The sequence below is a fragment of the Anguilla rostrata genome, chromosome 11 (genome assembly GCF_018555375.3).
Source record: "Anguilla rostrata isolate EN2019 chromosome 11, ASM1855537v3, whole genome shotgun sequence".
Classification (NCBI taxonomy): Eukaryota; Metazoa; Chordata; class Actinopteri; order Anguilliformes; family Anguillidae; genus Anguilla; species Anguilla rostrata.
Window position 1 is genome coordinate 15,704,212 of NC_057943.1, and position 27,752 is coordinate 15,731,963.

Genomic DNA, 27,752 nt, shown 5'->3' on the forward strand with positions numbered 1-27,752 from the left:
GTACTGTTGTGTGCAATGGGAAAACTGTGTGTGTGTGTGTGCGTGCGTGAGTGTGCATGTGTGTACGCGTGCATGCATGTGTCTGTTTTGTGCGTGAGTTTGTGTGTGTTTCCATTGAATGTCTTTGTAAGGGGGATTGTGTTGTGCAATAGGCACACTGAGTTTATGCACTGATGAATGCAGCATGCTATTGTGTTTTCTTCCTTCTCAGATTCTCTGTCTCTCGCTCTCTCTCTCTGTGCAGTGTGCAATATAAATGGAGGTCAATATTGTGTAATACTGTATACAGAAGCACTGGTGGTATTATTTTCAATATTGCCCAAGCCATTAGTGTGCCATTTATGGAATGCAAACATTAACACATGTTCTTTATGCAGCCACTGTTTACTGAAGCAGCAGGAACAGCTTTCCTGCCTTAACTAATTATTTACAAAATTCAACATATTCCAAATTCCATAGTCAGGCACATAAGGCATTTAAAAACAAAAAATATAGTGATGATAATACTACTACTACTACTACTAATAGTTATTATTATTTTATATTATACTATTACTATAGGGACTTTTGTTGCTTAATTACAATATTAATTATTATGGTACTAGCAAAACCTGACAATGCAAGGTGTCTTTGTGCTGGTTAGCTTATTCAGTTGTGTTTAATTGAAAAAAAAATTAACTCAACTCAAGGTCAACCATTTCTATAATGAATATGATGAAATTAAAAAATAAAATAAAAGACTAACAAAAGAAATAAAAAGTTTCACATTTGGATGTTTTTTTTTTACTTGTCAAAAGTTGGACCGTTGGCAGTTGGGGAGAGAAAGGGTTCACACTCCTCTCCACTCTCAGCCTTTTAGCCATTCTCCACCCACTCTCTCTGGGCTTATTAGAGCCACTTAACTTTTCAATCACAATTTAAAATACCCAGCCTTAAGACCTTATTCCACCCTGCCTTGGCTTGTGTTGATTGGCGCTTCACCCCTTAGCTTTCCATCAAGAGATTTCTAGCAGGTATGAAATGATTACAGAGGTTTTTTTTTTTTTTCTCTTTTGCCTTTCTTCCTGAGCTGAGCATAGTTTTTGCCTTCCTTCAGAGTCCATTAGATGATTTTCTATTAAAGTTCAAAAGACGAATCAATTCCGATCTCACTTTCTGAGTTGGTTCACTTTTTACATTCTTAATGACCTCATTGTTTTGCATTGAAATCACCAGTAATGATTTGATTTGCAGTGTCAGAATGTTAGTTTTCTTTCCCATCAATATTTTCAATGTGTATTGGCCGGTGGCGTGTGCCACTTCATCAAACCATATGAAAGCAATTGATCTTGTAATTATTAGCCATCTAAGAACAAGGTGTTGTCGGTGTTTTAAATTTGGTCGCCATCTTGAGCATTTGAATATTTAAGATTTTATTTTATATCGAGGGCTTAATTTCTTCCATGCTCACAGCACAGCATGTCAAGCGAATTAGCATAATGGACCTGGAGATGAGGCTGCCCATGAAAGCCAGGACATGACACAGAAAGAATTGTAATCAAGTAAATGCCTCTCTTTTCATTAGACGTCACAGGCTGTGAAAGTCGTGAGCTAATTATGATACTCAATGCCCCCTAACCTCAGAGAGGCCACAGACCGGACCAGACCGGACCAGACCTGCAATAAACAGTTACATTTTCATTCACGCATCAGATGTGAAACTGCAGCCGTGCTCTCATAACGCGTTTGGAATCTCCGGTGAGCTGTTGCTCCGTTGGGTCTCCTGCTCCAGCTGGGACCGTAATGTTAAATAACGAATTGATGGCCTTTTTTATGTGCCTCTTTTCTGTTTGATTTGTTTTTACTCAGCCTTTACCTCAGCCTTTTCTCTACCCCCTGACACCCCCGCTCCCCCTCCCCCGCCCCCACGCACACACACACACACACGCACACACACGCACACACGCTTCCCTTCGTTTCCATCTCTCCGTACACCTCTCGTCCTCACTTTGCTCTCCCAGCTCAACCGGTCCTGTCAAATAGGCGACGCCCGCATTGCTCAAGGCTTCAAATTTAATTTGGTTTCAATCTGGTGTAATTGGTTTGATCGGCGGCTGGGTCTGCTTTCTCGCTCTGTGTTCTGTACGGCGCTGAAGCCGAGAAGCGATGTGTGCTTTTTTATTTTTTTAAAGAAGGTCAGCTGAGAGGGTGGGAGAGGGAGAGAGGGTTTTTCCGTGACAGGTATATAAACTGCAATTTTTTCCCCCCTTCTTTTTCTATTCTCAGTGTGATGTGTGTATATAATTTTTATTCCTGTGCTGTTTATTTCTACATGACCTGAATATTTAAATAGAATAATGTCCATTTAATTTCCCGTTAGTGTGCTGGTCTACAGGTTGGTTTTAACAGGCATTCCTTGCACCATGGTTTAGATTATGCTTTCGACAATGCGAGAATTAATTTAATTGAGAATATTATGAAAGTAATTAAAAGGTCTGCTCTGAATTGCTGTCATTAAAACTGTCTTCCGTAGGTTGAGTTTAAAACCTCCCAAATAAAATAATCATTTAACAATGGATGGCTGACAGGAATTCAGGCCATATTCCTCACTTACTGCCAGGAATAAAAACATAATCTGACAGGACAATGACCCCCAACCCACCCCCCCCCCCTCCCCCCTCCCCACCCCAATTTAGAAAAGAAAAAAGACTCCCTCAGAGAAAACATCTCATGAATAAAGAATCAAGCAGAATATACGGAAAAATCTCATGACCTTTTGTTCAATCAGAACCTATGACTGTTTGAATCTAAAATCTACACAAGTGCAAATCAGCGATAGGATTGAAATAAAGGTCAAAGTATGTGTTGAGAACAGAGGAAAAAAGAAAAGTAGAAATATGAACATTGTCCTTGTTGTTGGAAGAGGAAGGGGAGAGAGATAGACCTGGCAGAGAGAGGAGGAACGAGCTAATTATCTTAAATTAATCAGTGCTGAGTGACCGTTGCATGTCTTAGTATGCATGCATGTGTGTTTGCGCGTGTGTGTGTGTGTGTGCACTTGGGTGCATGTGTGGACATGAGGTGTTTGATTTTATGAGCGGGGGTGACTGAGCCATTGTCACACTGTATGTGTAATCATTGTGTCCTGGGTGAAGCCTTCTGCTGCCTTCGCCCACACATGGCACCCATACAGGAGCTGTGGGGGTATACAGTCAGCCTCAGCATCTACCTACTTGTGGGGGAGAGAGATTGAGAGAGATGTGATGAATGGGAGAGAGGGAGAAAGATGGAGAGAGGTGGGGAGAGAGATGAAGAGAGAGTAAAGTAGAGAGTAAACAATGGGGAGAAAGAGAGAGAGCTCAGGCATTCTACTGTTGATCAGCACCTTCATGGCAATGTTGTTGCTATGTCTCCTGTACAGACTATATAGAGTTTAATGTTAGATGCTGCAGACTGCAGCCCCTTTAATGCAGTGTCCTCCTTTACATTGAATCGCAGTGGATTACAAATGACTGGTAGTAAGTTATCAAAGTGCTTGTCTATTAATGATGATTAATTCTGAGTAACTGCATCACAATTTGTCCGGTACATGGAAGCAATCTGTGTCCTGTAGCGGTAGCAATAGATATTAATGGGCGCTTGTCATTACAACTACAGTGGTGATTGATACCGGCTATTGTACGGAACGCACTGATAAAAATCACATCATTAAGGTGTTTAGAGTGTTTATTGTGTAAATGTGATTTTTCTCCAGGTTGTGTAATGTTTTTAGGGTTGAGTGTAGACAGTTCTTTCTCCAAGGTGCTCAGAAAGTTAAAGCCCCAGCAACAATATGCCACTCCTGTTTTCACTGTTTTGCTTCATTTCAGGTTTGGCTGGGGCTCTGATATGTCCTTGTCAGGGCAGATATTTGACAGGAAGTTGACAGGGGATTAAAGCACTCTCTCGGTGCTAGGATTGATGTCCCTGCTATGGCACTTCCCTGATTTCACTGTCTATAATACAAATGTATCTGTGTGATCCATCGGTAATCTATGTACACCATTCTTCAGACCCTCTGTTGTGAACTGTTCATTAATAAATATTATAGTTAATTTTCAGAAATATCTTAAGAATATTTACCTTTTATTATACTTTTTAACTTTTTAACCAAGTTCCTATGGTTCATATGGTTGCCGGTGTACTTTTTTGTTTATTTTAGATTTTCAGTGTGTGTCCAACTGTGATTAATATATAGGCAACCTTTATACCAGAACCTGAAATGAAAGATTATTGCTAATATAACTAGCCAGAATATTTAACAATTTATTTAACATTAGAGAAATTTAAGCCATGTGCATTTGAAGAAGCAAAAACATTTACATCCTAACAAAGTCATATCTGTACAGTTTAGGTCTCTCCAGACATGAGGCCATGTTTGGTACAATGATATTGTGATTGTAATGTACTGTAAGGGATTGCACTGTCTTCACAAGCAGTGTGTGTTGGAAAACACAGCCAGTGGCCTGGCCTCTTGTGCAGTATATCATATATTACCTCATGGGTTCCCAATGGTGCGATATGAAAGCTAATGGCCCTGCATGCTTGAGAGATCCAGATACTCCAGGATATAAGACCACACTCCACACATTTAAGTGCTGTGGCACGATGGGTACTTTCTTATCCTTGATGCCAGCAGAGGGATCTAAACAAAGACAGCAGTAGGTCACGATGTTTTTCCGCACAAATTCAGGAGGGAATAATTCTGTGGAGAGTCTTGTGCGATGCAATGGAAAGACACTAAATCATCCTCACAAGGATGTGTGTGTACGTACGTGTGTGTGTGTACAACATTCTTGTTTTCCAACCTAGCTTTAATTGTGTGATGGCTTTTTCTTTGTGAGCATGCATTTTTTATGTGTATTACTAACCTCACCAGTGGGTGGAAGATTAACTTTGAATGATTACAGATTAACCCACATAGTGTATCCCTTCTGGACCATTCTAACTGCTTTTCTTTGTACACCACTATATGTCAAAGACAGTCATAGTGTTGAATGGTTGTTAAGTTGATGTCAATGTAGGCTTGTAGTTGGTCACACACACCTATGTCATATATACTGTGTATATATACAAGGCGTAACTTGGCTAGGCATACCTGCCATCCCAATATATATATGTATGTATGTGTGTGTGTGTGTGTGTGTGTGTGGTTAGCCACTCATGAATGGGTCACTCTTTACTGTGACCCATTCATTTATTTTCATATACATGCTCTATATTCTGACATAGGCTTGTTTCCTTGATACTCCATAGCTAAAAAGCTGGAAATCGAAAGTAAAATTTTATTCCCAAAGGAGTGATTTATTAGCCTGACAGAAAACAACTAGTCTAAACTGTGGTAAGAAGTGAATGTTGGAAAAGATATATTCACCATCACTATGAATTATGAATGATGAATATCCAATAAAAATTTTTTTATTTTTAAACATGGGTACAAAGACCAAACTGCTGCTCATTGTTTTTCTTTAAGTGTGATCTGTGCAAGCTTTAGTTATCTTCCTAAGAGCTGAAGGTGTTGAAATGACAGGCTGTCACTCTAACTCTGTCGCTCGGTCACTGGATTTACCCAGGCAATGCATACACAACAAGAGAGGGTTTCATAAAAGCTGTCACTTTGCTCAATAGTGAGTTACCCTGTGGAAGACTACTTCTCCGTTTGCAGCATAGCCGCCACTTCATGCCCCCCTTTAATTTTACCATGCGGATTATCTGTAACACAAAAAAAGACAATGGAGAAATTGCGGTGTACTGCAGTTAGGAGGAATATGAAAGGCTCCCTGTCCCTTTAAGCCTCCTGTAATGGATGCGATTACATCCATTATGCTTTGAATATTTCAGTGACTAAATAATGAATAATTTAAAGGGGTTCTAGATCCTAGATTTGTTTTATCTGTGTGTTCCCATGTAAATTTGTACAAATGCTTGTGTGTGTGTGTGTGTGTGTGTGTGTGTGTGTGTGGTGTGTGTGTGTGTGTGTGTGGCGGGGGGGGGGATGTATGTTTTGTTATGTCAGTGTTTATTTCCATTCTTTTCCTCTCCTTCCTTTTGCATTTTTACTTCACTGTTTTTCCCTGTTCTGGAATTATAAAAACATTAAGGCTTGAAATGGCTTGCCTCTACCCATGTGGGCTGTGTATTGATTGATCAGGCCCTCTGAATCCTTGAGCTTTTCAAGTTGCTAACTTCTTTGTCAATAGCAACTCTTTGCGACTACCATACAGTCTCCCCATCAACTGTCAGTCAGAAATGTGGCTGACCTGGCCAATTTACTGCGCTGTGGTTCCCATTTGCCAAAGTGGACACCAGTCACAAAGAAAACACCTTGTGGGTCATCTTGTGAACCCATCCTTAATTTTGGTCGGCTATTCCCTTTGAAACAGGACTTTGACCACCCCTCTTTGGTGATTAGGTTGCAGATTGAAAACCACTGTGCTACACGATACTGTCCTGCCCTGTCCTTTAGGCTATTTCACAGGCATCCTGTTTTTTTTTTTCTACTCCTTGTCTGTGATGCCCAGGAGCAGACTGACATTGTTATTGGCAGAGGAGTTAGTGGCTTGAAAGATCCGGGGGATTCTGGAGCCATGTTAAATCGATATGTAAGGAGAGCTCTGGAGGCCAGCACTGCTGTCAAGCCCAGTCGAGCCAAGTGAAGCCAGAGGAGGCGACGGAGCCCTAGAGAGACAGGTGCTAGCTGGGCCTTTACTGTAGGTAATGCACTGTGGCCAGAGCAAGGGCAGGGTCCCTCTGCAGGGGGGCTTCCACCAGCAGTAAGAGACCCATCATAAGATCTTCTCAAAAATATTTTGTTTGTGACAAATGACTGGTGAACCAAATTACTCATTGTATACATTGGATGTACTAAAATCAACATTTGTCCTTTACTTGAACTTACAAATAAACAGAACTTCACATCTAAACTTCTTCGCAAACTCAGGTTCACATTTAATTTTTTTTCATTTGAGAAACAGACATCATTGGCATTATGGAGTCAGGTAAGATATGACTACATAATAAAGATATGATGACATAAATCATACGGAAGGCTAAGGTTGCAGTTGCAGCACAAAACAGCTGGGTTGTATTGGTATCGTAGCGTGAAGGAATAAGGCTCAGTTTATTTGAATGCGCAAGAGGGACGTAAAATCATAAATAGGCTATGAATATAGAATCCATTCTTGAATATAGATTGTGCAGCCTACTCAACACATATAGTTTTTTTAAATAAATGTTGACATGAAATCTCTCATTTCTTGTGTTGGTGCTATTAGAGAAAGCAGTGGATTGTGAGTCAAATAGGCCTTCTTTGGGCATTGCTGTGACCTTGTATGGGATTTACCAGTCTGGTAGAAATTAAGCATTAGTGCTTCGATGTGGCCATACATGATTGCCCTGTCCGTGCAGAATCAGGATCAAAACTTGCAGCTGCCACCATAATGGCTGAGTTTCAACAAATGGCCCAACCTGTCAGAGACAAACCTGAGAGCTTATCAGCGGTGTAATTTCTCGGGAAAATGAATTTTTGAATGAATTTGCACAGTACGTCTGTACCACAACATGAATTACATCCAAATGAGAGTGAATCACAGGCCAAGGTATTTTAGTAGATAATAAACATAACAAGCACAACCTAGTTGGTTGTAGCACAACCTGCTTCATTCTGCCAAGGCACCCAGTGCGGCCCCTCTCCCACTGCCCCTTGGAGCCAACGGTACAGGCTGTGAAAGTGAAGTAATTACAATCGATGGCCTAAAGCCACCTCTTTCAACATACATAACCACATTGTTTGGAGAGCAGGGACCTGATGGCCAGCCTTGATAAATCAGTTTTCCAAGGCCCCTTCTTGCCTGAAGCTTCCGAACCTATTTCTGACTGCTGCAGAGACTGTAAGGTTAAATAGTTTACGAGCTATTGGCATGTCACTGCCGCCAAAATCCCATGATACCTTTCGCTTATACTCTTTTTAGGTCACTTTACTGCCACAATTGTTCTTCCATGTACTACTCACGGGAGTTTACAACAAAACAGAGGTGTTGCCTACTGTGCTGATTATATCCATTTGGTTGTCAACACAGCACGTATCATAAGTGCTTTCAGCGCTTAGAGCTCACCTTTTACAAGGTCATTCAGATGACCCTGCTTAGGCTACGCAGATGAAATTAGACAGCCCTGCTACACGGTTCCATTTTCTGCATACAATGAAATGTGGGAGAGAGATTGAGGGAAAGAGAGAGAAGCACAAAGAGCGATGGAGAAGCATAAAAAGAGAAAGAAAAAGATAGAGTGAGTCACTGTGGACAGAGAGGAGAGAGATATAGATAGAGATAGTTTCAGCATGAGGGAGCAAATGTGAGAGAAAGTGAACAAGGGAGTCAGTGGGAGAGTGAGTGTGTGTGAGAGAGAGAGAGGGAGGATAGAGAGAGTGAGTCAACCTGGAAAAAGGAGGTAGATATATAGGGGTAGAAATGGAGAGTGTCGGTGTGAGGGCAAGCGACTGCCTGCATAACAGCAAAGCCATTAAAGGAGCTAGATCCACAGCGGAGATGGACACACCTTCCGGAACGCACCAGGACCACTCTGCCTTCAGACGCTGTCTGCTTCACCGGCCCTGGTTCATTTTTAGAATTATGTCCCCAAGGGATTTTGCTAATGAATGTTTCTAATCTCTCTTTCTGTTGAATGCTGAAGTATGGAGATGTGTGATGGTACCCAAATAGACATACCTGGATTTCTTTAAATGCTGCTTGGTTTAATTTTTCTAAATTCTGCTTTGTTTATCTTCTTTAGTTTTGGCACTGTTGAGTGTAATTACACTGATGACAAACTGTTGGATGCATGTGATTAATGTAGTCATTGCTGGGATTACCTCCATTAATGTAGACTCGTCATTTGATGTTTTTATAAGATATCATTGTCAACCTACAGTCAGCCGGACCGGTAGCAAAAAATGGAATATGCAACCTACACAAAATACACAATTATTGTTTATGTTTCAGGTTTAGTATTGAAATGACAATGGGGCACAGTGGCAGATCATCACCAATAGAGGCAGTAATGTACTGGATTTCAGTGCTGGAAATTCTGTGTCTTGCATATGAGAGGACACTGTTGTATATTGTGTTCCAGCTCTTTTTATTAAGGTCTAACATGAGCACAGGGATGATATAGGTATATAAAAATGTGAACAACTGTTGAACAAATAAAAAGGAAGGCGAGAGAAGGCATGCAGAACAATAAACTAAATCAGCCTGTCATAATAACCAATTATACTGTATGATCTCTGTAATTGACAGGGGTAATAGATGTATTAAGAAAAAAAAAAGAACAGCATAATTCATTGTAACCATATCTCAACTGACACCGTTTTTTTCCCATTTCAGTTATAAGCAGTAACAACATGGATAACTGCAGAATTATGATTGAAAATTGCAATGTGTATGTTTTGCAGTGATGGACAGGTAAAGGTGGACTGCGGTGCTGGAGCGCTTTGCGGTGTTGACAGGCGAGGTGTGCAGGCTGCGTAGAGGGGCTAAAGCGTGGTGAGGGGGAATGAAAGAGAAAACCTTTCAATAGGTAGGCGGATTAGGGAAAACAAAACACAAGATTATCTTCACAGGCTACAATAGCTCTGCGCACACATCCCCTGGAAACAGGCCGGCAAGGGAGCCGTTTGGAGACTAGAATACATGAGCAGCCATATAACACAATGGCAGGACCCCTTGCCCTTTATGTGCTTTTCCTGTGTCTACCAGTTAAAGCTGGTTAACAGAAACAAAAAAGCAAAACTGTAAAGGAGGACCCGTAAGGACCATAAGGTATTAAGGGGTCATTATTTACCCCTTTATGTGTGACATTCATTTGTCGTTTCAAAGCAGTACGCTGAAGCCTTTTTTTTATATGTGTGTGCGTGTTTGTCTTTGTCTTTGTGTGTGCTCGTGTGTGTTTGTGTGTGTGTGTATTTTTCTATAATCTGTCAGCTCATAATCACTGTGCAGATGTTCTAGTGCATAAGGGGTAGATCCATAGTGGAATTATAGTCCTCACGGCATTTCCGCACATAGCCAACAAGAAGGATTTTGTTTCTCTTCTTCCAGCACTGCCACAAGCATCATTAAAGCCAAACTACTTACCAGACATTTCTCAGTCTACCCAGTCTACAGCCAACTCAGTGTTTTCAAGCACAGTTGGGGGTCTAAATTTACTGCAGTACAGTGAACAATAAACTGAAGAGCAGAGATTTAGGACCAAGAGAGAAAAGAAATGTAGAGAAAACAAGGGAGAGGAGAGTGAGAGAGCAAACAGGGATGAAAAAGAAGATCCATCATTGAAAAAATAATCAATCGAAGGAACAATTGCAAAAACTGCAAAATGCAGCAATGACACAACAGAGGAAACAGAGGAGTTCATTGCATTAAATTCAGATTAACTGGGGAAAAAATGCTAACTATATTTGATCAGGCTTATATTTAAAGCTTAGTATTTAGTAAATCATGCATAAAAATGTTCTTCCCCTTACAAACGAGACAACCAATCACTAGCATGCTATGTTTTCTTAAACTTATCTGTGTATTTTGTGTTGATCCTTATCTCAAACAGAATGTTGTTTTCTGTGTCCAGTTATGGTGTTCATGTTCAGCATTTATACATCACCCTTGTAACCTGTAATGGGACATAGATGTTTTAGACATGGAAAATGTGAACATTTTGGAGGGAACGTTTGCTTGTATTGGTAACATATTGGGAATATGTATATATAAAATCAGGGCTGTTATATTGTGTATAATCTGTCTTTTCAAATCCACACCAAAAGAAAGAGAAGGAGAGAAAGGTAGAGAGAACAAGAAAATAAGGGAGGGAAGGATGAAGAGAGGGAGAGAGAGAGAGAGCAAGAGAGAGAGAAAGAGAGAGAGAGAGCAATGAGTGGTAAGTGTTTGAGATTCTAGACCTGAAATCTCGCTGTCTGTTATTGTGGCATGGTTCCAACTCAGTGATTTTCTGATTGGCCGTAATCCTGCTGTGCTAGCTAGAGGTAAGAGAATGAAAAGCTTAAAGCAAATTCTAAAACTCACTTAAACGGTCTGCTCTGAATGGAGAATCTATGGGCATCGTGGTGGAATACAGGATGGGGCGCTACACTCCAGGCCAAGGGATTGTGGCAGTGTGAATAGTATAAAACTATGTATTGCACTGCACCAGAAGTACTGCATTTGAAATGGCTGTAAGATGTGTAAGATTAGTTTTATTGTGTTTTATGTTAAGAATAATATTTTGTCACCCACGTTTCTCAGAGGTGTGTGTGTGTGTTTTTTTTGGATGGTTTGTATGTAAATCATATGAGCGTCAGGGCAGCATTTCATTTGTATATTCTCTTGTGTGCTTTTCATTCTTTATGGCAGTCGCTGCTTTTGTTTTGCAGCCTCTGCATGCACATGTTTTATTCAGGTGGAATGTATTTCGCATTAAACCGTATCATTTTTTGAACTCGGTTGATGGCCCAAATTTACACACAATAGGCAGTTTTGTCAAGAGAATGTGCTTTATGGTGAGTTGTTTTCCTTTTGTTTCTCTTGTAACAGCACAACACCCATGCGGAAGGTAGTGAAACGGAACTAACACTTGTTGGGATTGTGGTCCTGTCTGCCAGGAAGGCTTGAAACAGAGAAGGCATAGGATAAACAGGGTGCTCCCTAACCTGGTGTCCTCCGTTAAAGTGCTCTTTCATCAAGGCAGCCAAAGCAGGGCGCTACTCAATATTGATCGATTTATTCATTCAGCTGATGCTTTTATCCATTGTAGCTTACGGTGCAGTTTTTCCCCTTTCACTTATATTGGGAATTTCGCTTCCGTAGTTGTGGTAAAAGATCTCTCACAGCCGCTAAGGTATACCCTGGATTCCAACCGAAAGCCCCAGGTTGAGGATCCAGTGCTGTACTCCCTCTGCTGCCTGGCTGTGCGCAGTGCAGTCTTTCCCTGGTGTTCAGCCCCTTCAGCGGGCTGCTGACACAGCTATACAAGTGAGTAAAACTCCTCGCCTGTGGTGTACAGTCACTCAATAAATAATGTGACTTTGAATTATTAAACCTCTACCCGCTGGAAGTTGCAACATAAAAAAGAGACAGGACAGCTATGAATATTTAAGATGATAATCTCCTGGTGCATGTGGGACCTTCTGGCTCACAGCTTTAAGAAGCACGTAACAAAACTTGTGCCGTCTCTGTCTAACAAATGAAAGCTGTCATGACAGCTGTTTGCAAAGCTGCTCGGAGAACACTGAGGACGTATCCGGCCAAAGGCCTCGATAAAGGCCACCCGCTGCCTCTGTCTCTCCACTTAGCACAGTGCACTACACAGATAGACTGGCCTGGTGCACCCCTGCAATGGGTCGTTGTGCTGTCCAGAGAGGCCTGCTTAAATGCAGAGCTGGTTCACGTGACAGGCTGTTCTCCGTAGGTCAAGGGGGTGTGAGTGCAATTCTGTCCTCCCTGGCGTGGAGGGACAGCTTCCTGTGCTCTGTGTCTTTGCTGTGCTGTGCTGAGTCTGAGCAGCGGGGTTCCAGCAGTAGTGTAGCATCTTATGAGTCATGTCCTGACGCTTCTAAGTTCACGTGTGGCTGGTGTGGATCGAGTCCATCGGTCATCACCTGTCACGAAGGAGGAAGAATGGAAATAAGAAAAGGCACCTAACTGCTTTTTGAAGACATACTGGAGGGAGGGATAGGGAATGCTAATTTGCTGGGCCACTGAAACACATGGAGGTTGGTATATGGACAGGGACACACAGGCACCTCCTGTGTTTAAAACAGCACCAATCTGTACAGACAAATGAACCTCATTAAAGATCGTGGTGCAATTGAGCAAACATTTACAAGGCAAGAGTTCCCAAGACAGCTATGTATTTCATGTTTTATTATGCTTCAAATCTTATTGTTTTTCTCTTTTATCTTTATTCTATTTAATACATCTGGTTATAATGAATTATATCATCCTGTAGACAGAGAGTTAATCACTCATAATATTCTTTTCAAGAGGAATTAGTCACTTAGGTAGTATGAATACACTTGTGTATAGTTTACTATGTGTGAACGGTCCAGGCGCACACTGGATATTTCCAGTATTGTACTTCATTCATTTCATTCACAGTCAACATGAAGAGCATCTTTCTGTTTCCTTGTCAGGGAGGATTATTTAATGGCCTCACTTAAAAGCTCCTACTCTCAGTATCCAGTTTGAAGGATCAATAATTCAGCCCTTCCTCCATTGACATTCACAGTGCTCCCATTGCCCTTTCCTTGGTTTCAACAAAAGACCAGGCCACCGAGGCATAACCCCAGCCCCAGCCCTCTCTGACTGCCCCCCCCCCACACTGCAGTCTGGCCTTCAGACGTCAGTCCTCTGCTCTACACTGACTCTATATCCTCCTGTAGGCCTGGCCCACCCCTCTTGAATTATGCATGTTGGCCGTGTGTGAGACGTGTGTGAGTAGTGTGAGCTCACCGTATCTCTGGAATAATTCATCCTGTGCCACTGCTCTGTGATCTCAAATTCCCAACCCTAACGGGGGTACAAATCTGAGCCATAGGGAGGGCTGGGCTCCTTGGTGGCAGCCAGGCTGTTCTCTGTATGCATATTACCTGCACCCTACCTTTACCCTGTTCATTTCTCACCTAAACCCTGCATGTGCTCTGTCTACATATTGTCTATACATATTATATTTCCTGCACCCTGCACATACCCTCTGCCTCTGCTACCAGTAACTTTCCTGTAGTCTACCTGTACCTTTCCTGTAGGCTGTCTGTGGCTTTCCTGTATTCTTGCTGTACCTCAGCTGAACCCCATCTGTAGTTAGTGTCCTCCCCCTGGTGATGGCTTTACAGTGTTGCAGAGAGTAGCATTTCAACAGCATGGCCCCTGTGGTGTCCTGGCACCATGGCAAAGTCTTATCTGTGAGTGACAGGAGACCTTGACCAGCATGTCAATACAGAGGACCTGAGATAATGACACACTGCAAGGTGGCAAAATAAAGTGGTTTTAGCCAAGCACCGCTTTTCAAAAGCAGCCCCCCCACCAACCCTGACCCCTTTGACCCTGCCTCTTTGCAGACCTGATATGTCACTGAGTAATGTTTAAAAGGCATCGCAGATAGATATTACCTGCTCTACTAATAGTGCTGATTTCAGGCAATTAAGCAATTTAACAAATGGCCTCCCACCCCCCTGTTGACAGCCATCAATTTGTTCCGATGGATATCAAATATAATGGGTCCAGTCAAATAAAAAATGAGAGAGTGGTGTGAAATGAGCTTTGGCTGATCTCAACACGAATATAATTTTGTGACTCGGATATAGAAGCTGGCTTATGAATTATGGAGTTGTCACCTGCCCTCTAGAGATGACCTTTAGATTTATTAAAGATTAATTGCTACATGGGTAGTTCTGTGATGTGTGTGTCTGTGTGTGTGTGTGTGTGCACGCACATTATTCAGGGAAGAAAAGTGTGGCAAAGTTCAGAACTTTGATGCACATAGTCCGGTATCTCCTCTGTGATTGGACGTCACTCATAGCCAGTTTATTGCTGTATGATTGGTTGGGCTGGGGTTAAACATAGTCATGTAACTGTTCTACAATTGGCTTTGGGTGCTCTGGCATTACACACAGACAGATACCATGCTCTTTTCTCTATGGGTTTCTGTGGGATCACACATTGCTGGATATTGTGCATTGACTGTGAGTTGTGGGTGCACGCACTGCCACATCCCCAGCTCTGTGACCTCTGGCCCTTCACACCCATCAGTTTACCCTCTCCCTACTCAAAATGCAGACATGGGAGTGAGTGCTGCCAGGACTAAGACAGGCGAGTTACATCCTCGTCCGGCCCGTCTGTCGGTTATCCCCTGTGGAATGCAGTGACACTCGGAGAGAGCCATTCTTCCTGTAACAAAAAGTGCAGACAGAATGCCACATCCCACTGCTATACACTCTGGTTTTTTAGTTCTTGTTGCCATATGTCTCTGTAAAGGCCCCTCCCCATTCTTCAGCCTTCATTGGCTGTCAGACCTTGGTTTGATAAGTTCAGTATTTATGAGGGTGCTGCCCCCCATGTGTCTCACTTGTCCAGCAAACAGCAGAGCTCTCTCGTGGCCACATGTCTCTGGCTGTTTGGCAGTGAGCAGGGGGAGGGGCTGTCAGCTCCTTAAAAATTCACCCCCTCACTCTATTGATGACAAAGCAGGGGAGTAAGGCTGAGGCCAGAGCCGATTGGCCGATATGACCATAAGAATGCTGAGCCTGCCGGCCCTTCCTACGTTTACATCATCTTTTAGAAAGCCTGCCATTTCTATTATGTTACTAACGGGCCATCTCTGTCCCCACAGTATTGTTGTTGTCCAGTGTCTTATAGCTCCAGATGATAATTTAAATAATACAATGCCATAAATAATACAGGTAATGTCTCGGGTCCAGATGGACTGGGGTAGGAATGGACTGTGGCGGGGGAGGAAATGAAAGTTGAGAGGTTAGTCCCAGAGGCTTCCGGTGTAATGTCTGAGAGGGATAAATAAATAAACAGTGGTGGGGCGAGGCGGCGGGTGAGCGATCGGGGTCGCGCTCGCGAGCCGACCCGACATCTGGCAGCGCGGTAAAGTGGTGCGTAAGAGACGAAAGGCCGACATTCATCAACACGCTGCCAAAAAAACTATTACAAATATTGATAAATGCGTCTTTTATCCTCTCTGAGAGGACGTGGCGTATGAAGCGTGAGTGAAAGGCCGGGACTCGGGTGGGGTCAGGGCAGTGTGTGAGGGGGTGGGGCAGGGGCATGGTGAAGAAGAGACGCGTCATAAAAATGTGAGCCCTGCGTCTTCCTCAACTGGCTCCTGCCACAGGAGCGCACGGCATGCACAGAGATAAATCTCAGTGCTGCTGTCGCTCCTCCCTCCCGGCCCTTATTAGTACAGACAAAAGAGAGACAACTGTCTTTCCGAGTTCTGGGGTAGTAATGGCCCAGTTTACTCTTTGGGTCTCTTGTCTGTGGGTCTTGTTTAAAACCTCAGAGGAGTCTTGTACAGATGCAAGTTGTCTGTGCTAAACTGTGCTCACTGTTTCACGTTATGTGATACCCTTCAACCAGAGGACATACTTATAGTGTGGGCCCTGAGTCCTTTTTCTGCAAAAAAAAAAAAAAAATGTGTGTACACCTTTATTTATATTTTAAGCTGGAAGGACTACTGCTGCCCTATGTGTAAGCCCGCAAGATTGCATGGCTGTAGGGGCGTCATGTAGTCATCGGGGTGGTGTTATGGGGTGGAGAAAGACACTGTTTGGATATTTAACGTTTAAGAGTCACACTGCTGTGGCTCCCGAATTGTTCGGTTGCAATTAAATCACTCGCCATTGTACTAGAAAGATTGAATTGCCCTACTTTTGCCCCCAGACACAAAATCAATGGGTGTAAAGTAGTGTACAAATGTGTTAACTGTCCATGGCGCCATGCTTGACAAGGTTTTCCTGAGCTCACTAATGTTGGCTGTAAGTGGGGTGAGGTCTATTAGGCTACAGTGCCACTGTTTTATAAAGAACATCCCCTTAAATTGAAATAGCAAGGATGCTATGACTTTTCAACTCGTTAAAAAGCCTGAAGTGAACCATAAACCATTCCTTTGATGTTGTATGAAAAATTATTTGCACAGTAGCTTGACAGTTACATTATTATATACTATGGGAAATGGTTCTTATATGGCATATATGGAATATGGTTCACATTTAAACTCAAGGTTCTAGCGATGGAGCAGTGAAATGAAGTGTACGATTATAGCTACAAACAGTTTATAAATGGAGCAAAGAAAAATCTAAAAAAAGGGGGGCGGGGTGGGGTCATAAGACAGAATGGTCTAGTTTAATGAAAGAAGGGATTGAACAGAATACCAACCAAAAATTGAAATACCGAAATACCGTCTTCAGTACAGGACATCAAAATGTGCACACAGATCTCTGAACTTTCAACTTTGGTGTTCTACAGAGGCTGGCTAGAGAAGCGGAGCAGCTGCAGAAGGAACATGTTTGGCAGGATGGCATTAAGGTAAGACAACTCTCTCTCTCTCTCTTTCTCTCTCTCTCCCTCCCTCTCCCTCTCTCTCTCCCTCTCTCTATCTCTCTCTGTTTTCATCCACCTTAAACATTTTAGTACAGCTGTCTGTCAGTGGGTTGAATTCACTTTCTGTGAGATGCAGTGGAAAAACAAGGAATACAATTGTTGTCCCAAAAACAAGGCCAAAATAGCTCTTGTAGTATTGAAAGTGTTTTATCTTCTGCCTAATATGTCAAAATAATTCATGACTGCGCCTGTCAACCTGCTTTGACTATAGGTCAATTGCTTGACAGTCATCTCAACAAGATGAAATTCTGCATGACCGATTTACTTGATCTCTAAATTCAACCCATTTTTGCTGCCTATTGCACATGGCCAGTATATGAAGGAAGCCATCAAACAGCAAAGGAAAATACAAAGCCCTCTTGCAGGTAGACCTCACTGAATGAACAGCTGACATTTACTGTCTGACATTTAAGTAGGATAATGTATTTTCTGTTTTTACATACAGTATAGTGTTTACACCATCACCTTGTGTGCTTTTAGCAGTATATCTGAACAGATGTGTGTGTGTGTGTGTGTGTGCATGTGGGCTTGTGTGCTTGTGTGTGTGTGTGTGTCTGCGTGTGTTTGTGTGTGTGTGTGTATATGTGGTGTCATTGACTGTATGTCTTGTCCAAAGAGATCTGCAGGGTTGATGGTTAATCGAAGAATCCTACCCTCTTTTTAACTGAAAATGATTTCAGTTTGGGATTGGGTGCTGGGTCTTAGACCTTTCTGAAAATCAACCTTTACCAAGCATCTCTGAAAGGTGTACTTTGAGAATAGGATGAAATCAAAACACTTCCCTCTTATTAACATGCGAGGATATGTTAAAGACATTTGACTCCACTTCCCCAGACACTCAAAGCAATGATGGCAATTTGATTGGACAAGGCATCTTGAGTGAGCTGTAGGCAGGCTTCTGATGCTGATTGATGTCCAGTAATATCAAGGTAAATGACAAGCATTTATATTGTGCAATAATGTATTTGGGTCAGTCCAAATGTCAACCATTCCACATAGCTTTTTTATTTTTATATTATGAAAGCACATGTACATGCACAACTTGCCCCTCTATTTTTATTCATAGTTTAAAAAATTGAGTCCAGCATTTTCATGCGCACGGGTAATGCTTAGTAGGGGACCACACTGTACCTTTAATCTACACCCCCATATATATAAAAAACCACTGTCCATTGCATTTTCACACCTCCATACTGTTTCCTCTTTCTTTTTGCCCCATAACCCCAACCTTTAACCTTCCCTAATGGAGACAGCTTCAGGCACATTATTGGTCACCTGTCTCCAACTGCCAAAGGGCAAGCCACTGTGCTCCCCGGGTGTCAGCTCTCTATAAGCTCTCTGTCGCGAGCAGCCTGCCAGTCAAAAATCACAGATGAGTTTCGGGAAAAAGGGAGAGCGAGAAGGTGAGAGAAAAGACTTCAGAATCAATACCCTCCTGCAGCCCCAGAAATTGTCGAAGGGAATTATCATAAAGGATCACCGAGCCCCACTGTCAATATTTGTGAAGTCACTCGTGCACAAATTGATCCAAAATGTAATGTAAATAACCCACCAAGATATTTCTGCTCTGTTTATTCATTTATAAATGTGTTTTATTGCATGAAGTTGACTTCATGGAGAGCTCTCTCCCTCGCTCCCCCCTCTCTCCCCTCCTCTTTCTCCTCCTGTCTCTCTCTTTTTCTCTCTCTTTCTGCATGTGTATGTGTATGTGTACATGTCTTTAGTGTTTGGTTTGGTCACAGTTTTTAATAAAATTGCAACAGTATGCTTTTAAAGAGTGACACATCTCTCAACCAGTATTGCCATTTGAAGTAGTAGATAAGTTGGAAGTGGGATGCACTGAAACCAGGACTTTAGGCAAGGAAGAGTTATTACAGCAGTTTTTAGTTAATGTTCTAAAAGTAATAGCAGCACATGAAGTAATACAACAATATATAGCAACAATATAGCTAACTGAGCTTTTATAATCTTTGCAAATAAATATAAAACACTCTTGCTGTATATGTGCTGTTTTTTGTGACTTTCTAACTCTATTACGTTAAGTCACTAATAAAACGTGATTTGACTTGATCAGCCAGCTGCTATGTTTGTTAAGTGAGCAAGTACATTTTCTTACTGCTGTGTCTTTGGTTATAGTAGAGCTCAGTGCTCTGTACTGTTTTTCCTGCCTGCCTCCTCCAAAGGAAGTGATCATAAACAGAAAAATGCAAAACAAAGACCAAACAGAGGCAACATTTTTTTAAATTGCTACATAGCATTCAGAGATAATAATTGTTCATTTTTTTCTCTCTGAATTAGCTAAGGTTGAATGCATCAGTTAAAGTGTTATTTCCTTACTCCAATTCCCTGCATCCCACAGTGTAGTGGTCATCGCTGCTGAGACAGAGAAGAGTACAAAATATATTTGTTTAGACAAAAGGTCTGAAAGCTACATGGTAATTCAAAGCATATCTGAAATGTACATTCACATGAATTATGAGAGATTCATAGATGTGAATCTTTCTTTCACCCCGAGCAATGCAGTGAGGCAGCAGTACTTTTACAATGCAATAAATATCAATATAAGTATCAATTAATATAACTATTTCAACTGCAGTAGCTACTGTGTAATGCTCTCACTGCAAATTCTAAATTTTAACTGTTGCGCACCTCCCTAGTGCAGTAACTGCTGAATTCAGCTGGTTTGAAAGGTGGCAGCTGACAGAATTTGTTTTGAAGGACACTTGAGCTTGTGTATGCCCTCCTGGATTGAAGCATAAGGAAGGAAGCAAAGATGGAATGAGTCTACAATTATAACTGGGCTTTGCAAATTCAGAACAAAAACTGAGTGGAAAATGGTCCTAAAAATGTAGTAATGTGTGTAGTATTTAACCAATACTGTAAATGCAGGTTTACCTGCTAATCGAGCAATGCAGTGCCATCGATGGTCTCCCACGTGATCATAATGACAGCAGATTTTTACAAAGGACTGCTAAACTGGGCTGCTTTTCTCACTAAGCCTCTTGAGTACAGTGCTCAAGAAATGTGAAAGCTGGGTCTCATCCCACATCTAACTAGCATGACCACCCCTGTCTCTAGAAAAAAAGAAAAAAGAAAAAAAAAATCATTAGTTGCTTAGCTGCACACTTAACAAGCGTTTGCTGCTTTTACCCCGGAGCTGAGTTGAAATGTACAAACATTGACTCTCAGTTTATTAATGGTAGTTACACACTAATGTTAAAAAATGGGACCAGAGGGCTGTACATTTCACTCTTTATACCTTTAATGAGACTCGTCTCAACGTTTAGGCGTGCACCATGAACTTGTAAGTATATTACAGCATGTCTGTTTGATTGTGCTTTTGTTTGTAACCAAACTGTCTTCCAGCATGCTAGCAAAGTCGCTGTTTTGCATTTGAATACTGTGGGAGACCAGCCTTTTACAGTCTTTTGAGTGACATTCACTATACACTGTGTAGCAGAGGTCAAAGTGTGGCTGTTTACTTCATTTAATTTAGTCCCCCCCCCACTCCCCCCACCCCCCCCCTGGCTGGTTGGTTGTGTAATTATACTGCAGACCTGTGTGAGGCATCTGTACGTGAGCATAGATTTTGCGCAGAAGCTTCAGTGGTTTGCTGGTCTGTTATCTCCTGGTCTCTCCCATCTGCAGTGTCCAAATCATCATTCCAATCGATGTCTGATCAAATTCAGGGGAGCCTTTTTTTTTCCACATTTGAGCACCTTGTATAGAAAGAAATTGTGAACACTGGTTCCCTTTTACCATTGTATATTAATACGGTAATGCTTCAGAGATGTTAGTGCATCTCTGATTCTGCTTTGCTTTCATCCTGGTGTGTTTTTATGGTTATTGTGTCATACTGCAAGGTGTCGCTTATTTTTATTTCCCTCCGTGCATTACATTACATTCATTTAGCAGATGTTCTTCTGCAGCGCAACTTAAAATATAGGCGAAAGCTATAGGATAATAAAAGTTCCGCATTCCTTGATGTTATTCCTATATTGTATATCACTCTTTCCTGTTTTCACTTTCTCTCCTCTCTCTCTCTTTCTCTCTCTCTTACACACATGCATGCATGCACACACACACATTTTACGCCATGTCTCTTTCTCTCCCCTCTCCTTCCTGCTGCACCACCCCCCACCACCCCCCATCCCCTACCCCCCTGTCAGTTATAATGAAAGTAAATTAAGTAATTTGCTTCTCATTTTCAGCCTTGTACTGGCTGTCCTCTGTCTGTGGATATGGGCGCGTGAGTGTGTTTGCGTGTGTACGCGTGCATGATTGGATGTGCACTAATGTGCGGTAGGGGACTGAATGGAAGGTCACCAGTGCGTGTGCAAGACCTCGGTGCGGTAAAGCTTTCCTCCGCACCTCTCTGTGCCACCTGCCGACCTCACGCCGGCAGCCTCCCTCTGAGTCCACACCCTAAAGGCTGCTGTGGAAGGAGGCGCGGTGGGCACGGCCGCTTGACCTGCGAAGCGGGCGGGTCGCCGGTCCGCGCGCCGCAGACGGAGCTGCTAAAAAAGCAGAACGGTCACGGCGGATCGCGCGTCGCCGCGCGGCGCCGGCTGGCGTCGCGGCTCAGCGTAACCGCAACTGACGGACGGAGCAGGGGGAGCACCCTCGGAAAGATGAAATTAGATAATGCTTTCATCGATCGCTCCTCCAGACCTTCCGCCTACGGTTTTCACAGTTTAATAAGGGGCGGTTTCCAATTTTTGAGAAGGGGGGGGTGGAGAGGCGTGTTACCCCGCTGCCTGGGCGGGCTTTAGATTCTCACGGTGTCTGACCTTGAGAGGGGTATGAAGGACGCGAGCAGGGGCGTCTGTGAGGAGGAGGAGGGAAGATGGTGCTGCTCAAAGCCAAGCTCATCAACCCTGAACACTGTCACATCAAAACACACCATGCAGTCACAGGAACTGCTGTCGGTTCTGTTAAATTATCTAATGTTTCAAAACCATACCCCTCCCCCCACAAGAAATATAGTAAAATTATACAGAAAATACAAAATATTGCAGTGTCTTAGCGTTTACTGTTGGGTGCCATCTTCCTGTAGGTTTGCTTATTAATGCAGAATGGGTTGTTTTATTCTCACATCCGAAAATCAGGAATGCAGTTTTGGCCCTCCCTGGGAGAGAGCTCCTGTTTCCATGGCGATTTTCTGTCTTAGCTGTCTCACCTGTGGGCTGACTCTTGGCAGTTTCTGTGGCATCTTTCATCCCAGTTTGAAACTTTGGGGGCGTTGGGTTGGCTGATGTCTGTTTTGTGCAGCTATCACAGTGGCACAGGAGCACCTCACTGTTGCTCATGCAGGGAGATGATGCTGTTTGTATTCACCGAAGAATGACCTGTGTGACCTGAGTTGTGTCTGACATAGACTGCCCCCAAAGCTGTAGTTTATTAAGTTAATTCTTAGACGGGCCAAGGGCAAGGAGGTCATTTGCTGAAACGGAGGACATTTCCATAAAGCACGCCATCCTGTGTGTTACTTTGTGTGTGTGTGTGTAGGAGTGTGTGTACATGTGTGAGTGTTTGTAAATATATACCATAATAAATGCTACTCACCCGTGACATATTCCACATGAAGATTCAGAGCTGAGGATCCAGCTGATAGCCCTGAAGAGATGCCTGGGTGTGTGTATCTTTGGGCGCGGGGGGTCGGATCAGGACTGGCTTCCTATCTCATTCACTCTTTTGTCTTTGGCGGGCTGCGTGTCAGTTCTCGGCCTTCGCCAGTGTGTAGCGGTTGAGCCCTCCGAAGCGTGATAAATCGATCTGCAGACATCCCAGGTCCTGCGCCACAAGACGGGGCGGCCAGAGCTAACCCGGTCGCCTTTCTCTTTCTGTCCGCGTCTCCCGGGTAACGGCTGCGTGGAGCGAGGCTGTCATGGTACACTACCCACAAATGGATTTTAACCCCCCCATCAAACCACCCACCCACCTACCCACCCTTCCTGCACCACCCCCACCTCCCCACCCGCTCCCATGGGATATTTGTATAAAGGTTTTAACAGATTTAAAACAAACAATAATGCTGCCCCCTCCCCAGCAAAGTCCATTGCTATTCATGATCTCTTCCACGCTCGCCGGAGTCTGGAGCGAGCTCTGCGGTAGCTCTCCTCCCCGTGTGCAGGCCTCAGACGCAGGTTGGATGCTAAGGAGCCCGTCTGCTGCTGCACAGCGTGGAGACAGACGCTTCAAACCCACGTTTGAAATTGTAAACCCGCCAAGTCACCCTTGACAAGGACGTGCAGTACTGTATTGTGTACGCTTGTACCATCAGACATAGGTCAGGCATGCGGCAAAGAGTACTTTGCTTTGAAACTTTGCTTTAGTTGTGGAGAATGACTGTGTTTGTCTTGAGTAGGTCAGGATGTTTTGTGCGGGTGATATGTCTAGTATTGCGTCTGAAAGAACTGCCAAAGTCGATGCAAGGGTGCAGCTGATTAACGATTATAATGATGATTATGCTTGTGATGGTGATGAAGATCAAGATGATTATCATGATTGTTATTATGATAAGTCTTTTAGTATCATCATCAGTAGGGATCGGTTCCATAGGCATGTCACCAGGCAGTTCATTTGTTCAGGGATCCAGCCAGCACTGGTATTCTCGGTGGTTGCAGGCTGGAACTCCAGGGCCCCTGGGCTCGGACTGCCCAGATTTGCAACCTTGCTGCATAAGGGGAGCCGTGGCCCCTGCAATGAGCAGGGAGGGCAGTATTCACTGAGTGGGACCCGTGTTATTCTCTTTCTTCCTTCTCACTCTCACTTTATCTCTTTCTGTCTTTTTCTCATTCCTCTCAGCCATGAAAACAGTTTGAGTATGTCGCTTCGTGGCAAATACTGCAAATGAATCTTAATGGAAATGCGCTATTAATAATGCATTGCAGTTGATTTCATTTGCCTTTATTGTTATGACAGGTAATGAATTGCTGAAGGGAGGGGGTGTTAAACAGAAAAAAAAAATCTTGGGAAGAGAAGGGATGAAAAAAATCTTCGTGTCTTCTATTCTTTTTATATGTATTTTCTGAGAACATGCATTTGACTGACAGTTTAATTAGATTATGACTGCATGCTCTTCGAGCATATTAAAATGCAGTGCAGAACGTCTTATGCCAGTCAGGACCATTGTGTGTGTCAGAGAGAGGGCCCACTTTTTTCTGCAGGGGATGGGTGGGAGAGTGCTGGCAATGTTGTGGGGTGGAGTGCTGCTATTATAGGCCTGGCAGTTGGATTTCTTTTTTTTTTCCGGGTTTCACTCCTGTTTGGATTAGAGAGATTTGGTGTGAAAGGGATTAGGTTCAGATGAGGGTCGGGGTCAGAGTGAATAGGATTAGAGTGTCTCTAATTAGGCTCATGCTCAGAATGTGATGGCCGTGTATCATTGCTCAGCCCTCAACCTGAGTCCAGATCCAGCTGTGGCCCTCCAGTGATACTCCCAACTCAACATGGCACACCGTACAGTCTGGAAGAACTGGGGCACTGAATAAATGGGAAAATAAGGAAAGGTTATTGAATGTAATATAATAATAAAAAAAACGACCTTGTGTTTTAACAGCCTGAGGTACAGTTATGTGGCTCTTTGGTGCATAATGTATAACACAGCACTCATGAGATATTCCTGACTGGCAGCCTGCTTGTGCACGAGGTTTGGACCACACTGCCCCCTGCCTGTAGAGGAAAGCTATTGTTCTTCCTTGAGATCCATTGGAAGGGTCTCCTTTGTGGATTATTAACTTTATAAATAGGAAACAATCTCTTGTGTGGTTCATGTGTAGTCTGAAAACAAGTTTGTTTAGCAAGAGCTCTTGTGAAGGTCTACTTACCACAACATTATTTATACTTTTATGTAGTTGTAGTGAAGTAGCTAATATTCTCTCTCTCTCTCTCTCTCTCTCTCTCTCTCTCTGCACCTCACCCAGTCATACAGCTGTACATTTACTACAGTGAGCGGTCAATCAAGTGATACGACAGCATTGTCACACTCAGAATTTGAACTCGCAGGCACATTGGCCATGCATCAGGAATGCTGTGGGGAGCAGAAAGCATGCTCACCCATGTAAAAGAGTCCCAGCTGTCCTGTCAGCCGCAGTCCCTCTCCAGCCCATGCTGTGCTAATGGGTAGGATGCAGAAAAAGAGGCCGTGTTGCAGGGAGGAAAGGCAGCGAGCATTTTCATCAGAGTACTCGCCCTCCCTGTTTCCCCACCTGTAGTGGCACACTTCTCCTGATTATTTTTAATTAGGCAGAACGAGGTGTTCTCCAGTGAAGTGGCATGATGATGTAAGTGCTCCTAATCCTCACTTGTGGTCCTCCGATTTAGGCCCCCTGCCCCGCTGTACCTTTCACTCCTCAAAAACTCAGCTCCTGTTTGTGGCATTGCACATAGCCGTCCGGGTATGGCAAATACCAGTGGTTCCACTGATATGTGTCATATACTGTACTTGGTAGGTTTCCTCATGTGGGTCTTTATTCAAACCCTAATATGCACACCTCATTCAATGGCTAGAGGTCTTGTTGAGCTGCTAATTAATAGAACCCCTGGTATATGCCAAATTAGGGTTGAAATGAAAACCCACAGGATAGTAGATCTCCAGGAACAGAGTAGGGAACCACTGACATATAGTATGTCATGATTTTCTTTTACACCTTTTTCACCGTTGCATTTTGCTTCGTTTGAGGTCGACTACATCATACAAGGCTCTGCTTTGGGCGTCTCATCTGATATTTGAGTCCCACTCTGGTGCAATGACTAGCATTCTGGTCATGTACCACATTCCATTGCTCCATTAAGACCGGCTCCTGCAGTCAGTGTACGGAAGCCAGCGTATTTCCAGTGCTTAGTTTTGTGTAAATGAAAGTGATTAACTGCTGTTAAAGCGTGAAAGTCTTTACCTGCTTGCTTGTAATCGGCAGACATATTTGTAACCGTTTGGTGGGGGACGTAGAAGCATTACAGCCTTTACATGCATTCAGAGCATTGCACAGTGTATTATTTTCGTAATCGCATTAACAGTGTTCATGTAGTGTTGCAAACATGTGACTCAGGGCTCAACAGCGCTCCTATTTTTGGAGCATTTTCTCCTAAATATTGATGTGTACTGGAAAAACTGGAAAAAGTATTTAGGAGTACATCTACTAATTGGGATTCATTAGTGTGTTCTTAAATTTTTCAACTTAAAATTTTAGTGTAGACCTCTGTAACTGCTTCACACAAGTCAGAAGAATGGTATCCTCTGTCTACCCTGAGCAGAATGGACTCCTCTGGCTGATATGGTACAGAGCCTCATTAACACGTCACTCACACTGCGGGCAGGGGCGCTGCCAGGGATTTTGGGGCCCATGAAAAGATCTCAAATTGGGCCCCACCACCCCAGAAAATCCTATGTTATAATATTTGGGGTCCCTGTCAGTGTTCTTGGAATCATTCCAGTTCGTCGTACGATTGCAGTCATTTTTGCTGAGTTGTCTGATGCTGGTGGTGGTGGAAGTGGGAGCTGGTCCAATTGCACGTTGTTTGCGAAGCTTTTCTGTTCTTAAAGTCATCCCCGAGCAAAAGCCACAGTCTACTGCTGATCTCTAAAGCAACGATTTTCCAATAACATGCCACACTCTTTTCATTACTCAAAGAAAAGATGAGCACATTCAAATCAAAGTGTTAGGGAATGCTACAATCCACTCAGTGTCTGTTGATTTTGAGCTGTGCCCATGGCTTTCAAGATGAACTAGCTTAGAAGTAGGAAACCATTGTACTGTGGACAGTGGTTTTTGTGGTTAACACAATGCAGTTAAATTGAACATCTTTATAGTAAGATTTAACCATGGTGATTGCTAGAGGGCGCATGGTGATAACTGAATTGTGGGAGCAACACAACAAAATTAAACATATCACTTAAGAATGTCAGTCTCACTTTACATGAATTGGCCCTAGGAGCTGCATAAGTACAAAGGCAGGGGTGTATTGCGTATGTGTATACATTGTTAAGTGCAACCTTATAAAAATAAAGCCTGTTTGCAGCTGTGTTTAAAGTTGTGTTTCCCGATTGGATTTTATCTCAGTCACGGCATTAAATTGTAATGACAGACCATGCTAGCTATTCCATGATAAACACTCAAAATTAAATGTTGAAATATTGGACTACAGCTCTTTGTTAACAATATATTGATATTATTATTATTATTATTATTATTATTATTATTATTATTATTATTATACACACACACACACACACATATACACTCCCACACTCTCTCTTACTCATGCACACACTCACACACACATATCCACAAACATTTACACACACATACTCACTCAGACAAACATACATACTTTCACATTTATGCTGAACCCCAAGCTCCAGTATCCAACCTCCCAAACCCATACTCCACATCCACTGCCGTCGTCTGCCCCAGTGCTGGTCGGTAACATTTGAACTGCATATATATCTGACAGATAATCACTGCCTGCAGTGTTATTACACTGATTAGCCTACTGTGGAGTGCGACCACAGAGAGAAGCCAATTAAACCACATGCTCCTCCCAGTGAGAGAGGATCCACTGTGTGCTGGGAGTCTGCTGACT

At 43.0% G+C, this 27,752-nt stretch overlaps 1 protein-coding gene across 4 annotated transcripts in view; it reads left to right on the forward strand.

The window, feature by feature from the left end:
- The window catches only part of cacna2d2a (calcium channel, voltage-dependent, alpha 2/delta subunit 2a), a 235,593-nt gene that overhangs the window by 94,710 nt on the left and 113,131 nt on the right, over positions 1-27,752 (forward strand). For all 4 annotated transcript variants that reach the window (XM_064298221.1, XM_064298220.1, XM_064298223.1 and 1 more), the window contains exon 4: positions 17,034-17,093. In XM_064298221.1, the coding sequence (XP_064154291.1) occupies positions 17,034-17,093 (60 nt within the window). The remainder of the gene's footprint in view (positions 1-17,033; positions 17,094-27,752) is intronic.